Source organism: Apis dorsata, unplaced genomic scaffold (genome assembly GCF_000469605.1).
Source record: "Apis dorsata unplaced genomic scaffold, Apis dorsata 1.3 scaffold_58, whole genome shotgun sequence".
NCBI classification, from domain to species: Eukaryota; Metazoa; Arthropoda; class Insecta; order Hymenoptera; family Apidae; genus Apis; species Apis dorsata.
The window spans coordinates 1,857,535-1,864,919 of NW_006263358.1; the positions used below are offsets into that span (position 1 = coordinate 1,857,535).

The 7,385-nt window shown below is 36.4% G+C and overlaps 1 protein-coding gene and 1 long non-coding RNA gene across 2 annotated transcripts in view; one reads left to right on the forward strand and one right to left on the reverse strand.

Moving 5' to 3' along the window:
* LOC116186798 lies at positions 1-1,641 on the forward strand. Its single transcript, XR_004151818.1, has 2 exons — positions 1-31; positions 130-1,641. It is a non-coding gene; the product is annotated as an uncharacterized LOC116186798 (long non-coding RNA).
* Positions 1-5,872, reverse strand: part of LOC102673842 (homeobox protein ceh-19-like) — a 6,782-nt gene extending 910 nt beyond the window's left edge. The window contains exons 1-3 of the mRNA XM_006609627.2: positions 5,698-5,872; positions 5,500-5,622; positions 1,404-1,630 (exon numbers count right to left, since the gene is read on the reverse strand). Of these exons, the coding sequence (XP_006609690.1) occupies positions 1,404-1,630; positions 5,500-5,622; positions 5,698-5,872 (525 nt within the window). The remainder of the gene's footprint in view (positions 1-1,403; positions 1,631-5,499; positions 5,623-5,697) is intronic.
* Positions 5,873-7,385: the final 1,513 nt, after the last annotated feature.

Below are 7,385 nucleotides of genomic sequence, written 5' to 3' on the forward strand. Positions count from 1 at the left end.
TGCAAAGCTCTCCTCCAATGCATATGAAATTGTAAGCTTTGCAAGCTACTGTTTTTTTTAATATATTCATATTTATAAAATGTGAAACTTTTGTGTGAAATAATTGCATGAATCATTCCTCATTCCTAGAATATCATGAACAAAGGAACAGAAGATTAAATGTTTCACACGAAGCCTGAGAAAAAGATGAAACACGTGAAGCAATGCAGGGAAAAAATGATGTCAGCATCTTGGACACAATTTCTACAGAATTTTCTTCAGAAGGGGAACTCCTAAACCGGATTCAGAACGTTCAAAGCAGTAATATATCCTAATTAAAAAATCGACGCCTCTTCGGTCCGTCGCCTCGAAGCATCCGTTGTCTCGAGATGCTTCGTTCTTATGGCATGCTGGAAACGCAAGCACGAATCGGAGGAACAGCAGAGTAAGAAGAAGGGGACTCCCGGAGCTGGCTCGTTAACTACGAGAAATATTGTGACAGTTATGTCTGCACCACGACACGTCTCCTTCTTCTCTGATCCGTCGTCTGATCATCCTTCCCTTTTGCTATGATAATTATCTGCTCCGTTCACGGCTATCCCGCGATATTTCTACCACTTTGATGGCAATTATTACAGCTTGCAACATTACTGGTCGGCAACATTACTTGGCCAAACAGAAAATATCTAGAGGCATTATCATAAATTAATTAGTTTAAAGCGATGCAATATCAAATCCGGTTGCTGCTACTGTAAAGTAAATAGGAGAATTATGTAACTGTCGCTATCCATTCTACAACTTTGTGCAAGAATTATCTAAATCTTCGTTGAGTACTTCAGATTGCAAGGATAATATTAGAAACTAGAAACCAAAGTACTTGGAAAAGTGACCAAAATGAAATTGAACGTGGCGACAAAGATCCATAAAATCGAATTTCTAAGTAAAATGTAATTTATCCTGTATAATGATTAATTGAAGATTTCCGCGAAAAGAAGAAACGAACATTTTGCGTTCTCGTCTCCTCCTTGCGAGAAGAAAGGGCGTATAAGTGCTAATTGGTCCTAAAGGGCGATCTTCCCCCATGGCGCCACGATCTGGCGCCTACACATATGGTAGCCTTTGAAGCCATAATTCAGCGCTCGGTTGATTTTGAGGGAACACAGGGTACAAGGAACTTAAACTATTTCAGGTGCCCTAGCCTACGGAAGTCGCAGACGTTATCGCAATTTATTGCAGTGCATCTTGTTCGGAACAACTTCCGCGAAATGTGTTTCCATTTAATCACAATCTTACTTAGTTCCAGTTCTTCTCATTATTACGAAATTTAATGATACAATTTTTCTCGTCTACAAAAAAAGATATTTACAAACGAACGATTTTTGTTCTTTCACTACGAATAATGATGTAAATTATGTAATATGTACCTGAGTTTCAGTCAGCTTCAAACTTTTACTGAGCTGTAACCTCTTCGTCACGCTCAGGTATTTGTTCCTCTCGAATTCCGCTTCCAATGATTTAATTTGCGCCGCGGTGAACGCAGTGCGAGGCCTCTTCTTTCTTTCGTCATCACTAATGATGCTGTCACTTTTTTCTTGAACCTCTCTATCCACACTTGTCGTTGAATTGGCACCGCTACTGCTAGTGCACGCCTCTAGTAACATCATGAAAAAAAATTGCACACATTTCATATATATATATATCGTGATATACATCGGCGAGAACTGATAATTAAACAACATTTCCTTATCGTGTAATTATCGAATAATTGCGCGACGCTAGTCATGTTACCTCATCATGATTAAGAGGAATGAAAACACGCAGTGATTAAATGAGATCTAATAACATATATCTCATGTGAGATTAAACAGTAGACTGCCGCAAATTATAAACTATAACATTATATTCAATGTTTGATCAGAAATGAATGCAACTAGATTTAAACAACTGAGCATAATGACAATGATCTATCATTAATGATGAAACGGTGTTTTATCATCAGTGCCGCCTAACGTTCTCATTTTAATTGCTTTTAAATTAAAGAGATCTTTAAAGAGATATATAGCGCAAGAATGGCGGTCTTTTTTTTTTCAACTTAAACAGATCCAATTACCCCTTTAAGATTTCTTTCCTCATCAATCTCGTTACTTTTTTCCTCCATCGAAGTTGTTTATATTTATATTTATCCCGAGCTTACAAGCCGCCAGTACAAGACGTCGCGCCTCGCCCATGAGGAATGTCTTTGGGGTCTCTTTTAGTCGACTGGTAACAGGGCCGCGTTCTAACCAGCGGGGATCATCTTCTAATTATCTGCCCATTCGTCATCCGACGAAAAACCATGGCAGCACGACGCTCATCGTTGAATATATGTACGTCTGCTACTTTGAAGGAAAAAGTATACTACCGACACAGCGATACCATTCGTTTCACAAACTCTCCATCCTATTTTATTATCACATTTGGGATAATGAAGAGCGCACAAAGCTATAAAAGCTAAAGACAGTTTTAATATTAAGATTTAATATTAAAACACATTGTGTAATTAAATCAAATTCTTTGTTGTAATAAGTATCTCGTGTGTTTGAACAAGAATTTCGGATAGATAAGAAAAACTCGTCTATCATGATGTCAAACCTGAAGAGAATCGGTTATTTTCGCGTCGATAAATCGATGACAAAACCTTCCTCGTTTGCGAGAAGAATGGATCGGTTGGGTCGACCCTTGCAGCCCGAGGTGCAATAAATATCTCGAAAAAAGTATTTGCGGCCTGGTTACAGGGACCGCGGACTGTCGTTTACCGGCTACTAATTGTCAGATGGCGACGTAATTGTCGCGTTTCTCGCGCGTTTTTCGAGACTTCTCTTCAGCCCAGTACTACAGAATCGTCGGCTAAAACTGTACCGCCTCTAATTCACTCGGCGTGGAACCACGTCGTGCGACGTGCACGCTTCTGCACGTGTAAATTCAGGAAGGATTCCAACTTGGATGCTGGGAAACAGTACGCGCAGATAATAATATCAAACTGTACAAGTTGCACGTGTTTACATTTTACATTTAAACAATTTCATTAGAATAATGTCTGTGAACAATTGTAAATGTAAAATGGAAAAGGATTAGAAACCCATCTGACTTTTTTTTCCTGTAAAAAAAATCGTAGAGATTTTTTTTCTAAACGATGTTTGTCCAACAAATATTTTTTTAAGATAATGTTATTTACAGGAAAAAAAATCTGAACGTTCGAGCGGAAGAGGAAAATATTTTCGGAGAGTACCGCTTTCTCACGCGGCTCATTTGTCGTCGACTTTCTGACTCGGTTGCATTGACGAACGAGCTCCACGAAGAGGAGGAAGAAGAAGAAGAAGAAGAAGAAGAAGAAGAAAAGGGAAGAAAGGGTTGACGTGGAAGGAAACGGTGCAAAAAGAGGCTTAAAACGTGAAGAAGCGTGCGGAGGAAACCGGCGAGGAGCACCGCGAGCATCGCCGAAATAGAACACCACGCCCTCTAGTTTACCTAATTGCCGCGAGCCACGGCGAACTTGTCTCCTAATTATTCGGTGATGAATGGCGAGAGCACGGGTAGAAATGCGCGATAAACCATGGCTAATTTTCATTCGTTCGGCGTTGCACGATTTCACATTTGTGACCAACCAGCAAGATAATTAATACGTGCGCATAAGTTGTACCGATTGGACTCTTCAGACAATAGACAGATTACTAGATCTTTTGTTATCATCTAGAATAGAGATATTCTAAGAGATTAATGACTAAAATCAGAGATCAAGATGTAGAGATTTCAACAAAGGATATAGCATATTTTATATTACCAATTAGACAATTGTAAGATTGATGATCAATGAAGATAATGTGTTATGCGTTAAATAGATGCATCATTATATATTATTACGAAGTTATGAAAATTATTAATATTAAAATTAAACCGAGAAAATTTATTAAAAATTAGAAAAGACCATTTATGATAAAAGAAGAACATTTTTTTTTTAGACGATTTTGTTCGTTCATAAAGCAGTTTTCGTAGAGATTTACGCGTTGCGTTGACGGCTTTGTAGTTGGACGCGACGTCCCACATATCTCAGTCGAAACGCATGGCGCAAACGAGAATTGTCCTTTCCTTAGATCCCGAATTTATCGCGGTGACCATTACGTTGTGTAAATCACGCGAGACAAGGGTCCTTGGTGAAAATTAGTCGTCGAGAATCTAAGACTCCCTTTGTAAAATGGAATTGAGTTGAGCCAACTATCAATAACTCTTTGTACATCATACTTGGCATTATGATGACAAAATGAACGGTTTTAGTAGGAATTTCTATAAGCGTTGATCTATGATTTTATGCCTAATTATAAAAAGTAATTTATCGCGATAATTTATTTCTTATTAATAAGCAATTGATAAGTAAGTTGAGAAGCGAATATAAATCAAGATTTTTTTTGTAAATAAATAAATTTTCTGAAAATGGAAATCGAATCATAATTAATTGATTCTAATACTTTTTTTTTTTCTTCATTTTATAGAGACGCGGAGGCATATTTTGCTGCATTTCCATGGCAGAATTAGCAGGAGACAGATAAATAGTGGACGAGAAGCAGGAACATTGAGTGGGCGTGGACCCTGCAGGAAGTAATGGATCAAACTCACGGGTAACGGTCCTCCGCGCAAACTTACGAATTTGTTACCACGTGAAGGAGGCATGTGGATTCTGTAACAATTACTCCCTTTCAAACTGGTAACAATATCCGAATTAAGTGGAAACAATTACCCATTATTACACAATGTGTAATAACCGCGAAGTTGAAACATACAAAGTATGCAATCTTGATCTTTCGTGTTGGCATTGGAATATTTGCGTCGTCGTACGTTGTCACACGATCTTACGACATGTTTTATTGATTATTTACTCGGAATTTAACGAGAAGTTTCTAGATAATGAGAAGTAATTAAATTTAAACGGATAGTTAACAGACTGAATGATTAGGATTTTAAAAAAAATATCAAACGATTTATATTTTAGTGCTGATTTCATATTTATCTATCTGCCGTACAATCGAGATATCTTCATCAAATCGCACAGTTTGAGAAAATATAAACACGCGATGTCTTAAATAGCAATCTTTCAACTGAAATAACTCGATTGTTTGCGAATTAAAATATTCGTGCATTTTCTCTCCGTGTTTTCACTCGATATACTTTTATTAAGTAATTTGACAAAGCAAACACAAGTGTGCGGCACCTGTATAATTTGTTCAGTTACACCGTATAATCTCACAAAACAGAGTCTGTCATTAGATTGAATATCGTAAACGTCATTTTATCTTTAATTTCTCGATGTTTACCGATTCGTTTAGAAATAGATACGTTTTACTTAGTTATCAATAATAATCGATCTTTCTCTTTTTAATAGGATCGTCGAATATTTTTCAAAATTTTTCAGTCTTTTCAGAATAATAATTTCTTTGTAAATTAATTGTAATGAAAAATTTTAGAATTTAAGAATTCGATTCAACTTACCATAACACATTTCTGGTTCGGGGGATGTGGAGCAAACCATATCGGCATCGTCGAACTCGATTTCCTCTATCATCGACATGGACGAATCTGGCGCTACCAGTTTCCGTCCCTCCGAATCATTTGCTGTTTAAACGAATTTTATTTTCTAATTTCCCCGTCTAATTTTTGCATAATGAGAAAGAAATTGTATACACTTACATTCATGACCATGTAAATACGTTTCGGTTTGAATAGACAAGCAAATTTCCTTTTTAACAGGGTTTTTGCTGGGCGCTAAGAGACTTTCGATACTGAAGGAGCATACTTTTGGATTTTCAACCAATTTGATCGAATCTTTCCCGATTTCTGTCGTTTTCACGCGTTCCTCCGACATCCTGAATCCTCGCCGTTCTCAAATGTTTAATACTATTATCTATAGACTTATCACCAATCGGATAGAACGATCGATTAGATATCCTCTTCGATACTTTCAAGATATATATATATCTAATGTTTCTCTAAATCTTTTCAAATTCACTGCACGTATCTCCACTGATTATCACTATCGCATCACAAGCACTACCTGTTTGAACGTTGCCTCTCAAGTTCAATTTACATGTATAATTAATGAAACATTTTTAGTTTTAGTTTTGAATGAAAGATGGAACAATATTGATCGATGAAGTTGCAACTATGAAATCGATTTAAACCATTCATAGATACTCTGTGATCCGTTCGCGGGATTAGAGTTGAAACCAGCGACTGATTGTCGGGGTTGCTCGCGATGTCCAACAATATTTTTTTTGGCAACCAAGTCAAATTCTTCGTTCTTCGAGGCGGTGTCGAAAAGCCACGTGCTCATGACGTCATTGTATTTCCAACCAATCTTGAATAAGTTTGGGCGGTTCTTGGCAAGCACGTGCGTTTCTGGAAGGAGCCCCTAATGATCTCGTACAACGAGACGGTAGCAGTCACTAAACGGTGGTAATGAGGTATCCATAAATTTCTGTCACCGCTGTGAAATGCTATTTAATAATTGTCTTGACAAAAGGCGAATGCAATTTGATATGAATTTTCAATCTGTTGCATTTATATCGAATATGCTCGTAAGAATTTCTTATCGGATGAAATTTAAAAAATCAATACGATTAATTTCTTTTTAATAATTGATCGATATAATAATGAAAAAATATCGAAGTAATAAATGCATATAATAAATACGAAATATTAAATATGATCAGTTTATCGCTATAAAATGTAATACATAATAATTCTGATTTCGTCAAACGTCGATGAAATTTATATAAAATTTTACGATAAGTTTACCATTTATATTCCGAGAGAACGATGCACAATCATTCACACGTTTAATAAGATTATTAAACGCACAATTGCATGTATTAATGAGACGATGATAGAAATGATAAAATGATACAAGAATTGTTGACAGATGTGAAACTTGGCTGCGATTATACGAACTAGCAATATACATTGCAGAAATTTGTTTCAAACTTATACCAGCCAACTTGTGAACTTCTTCTGAATAAATCGGAACAGGAAATATTGCTTTCAGCTAAATTCTGGTTCAAATATATCATACTTATATCTATCATACTTCTTTTAATTTTTCTACGGAATCAAAAAGGAAAGAATAAAAATAAAATTTCAAATTTTATACTTTTAAAATTAATGAATACGTTATGATCAAACATGGCAGATAGTAAGTTGTTGAAAGGACGAGTAGGTGTGTCTGTAAGATCATGTTACCCGAACGACACTCCTCTCACAGGTTCTGCAATATGTTACGTTGCCAGAAAGCTGACACTTTTAAACGAACAAGTCAGCCAAAATGTTTGTTAATTTTACGCTTAATTGGTGCCACAATCGACAGCGCTAAGGTAGGAAAG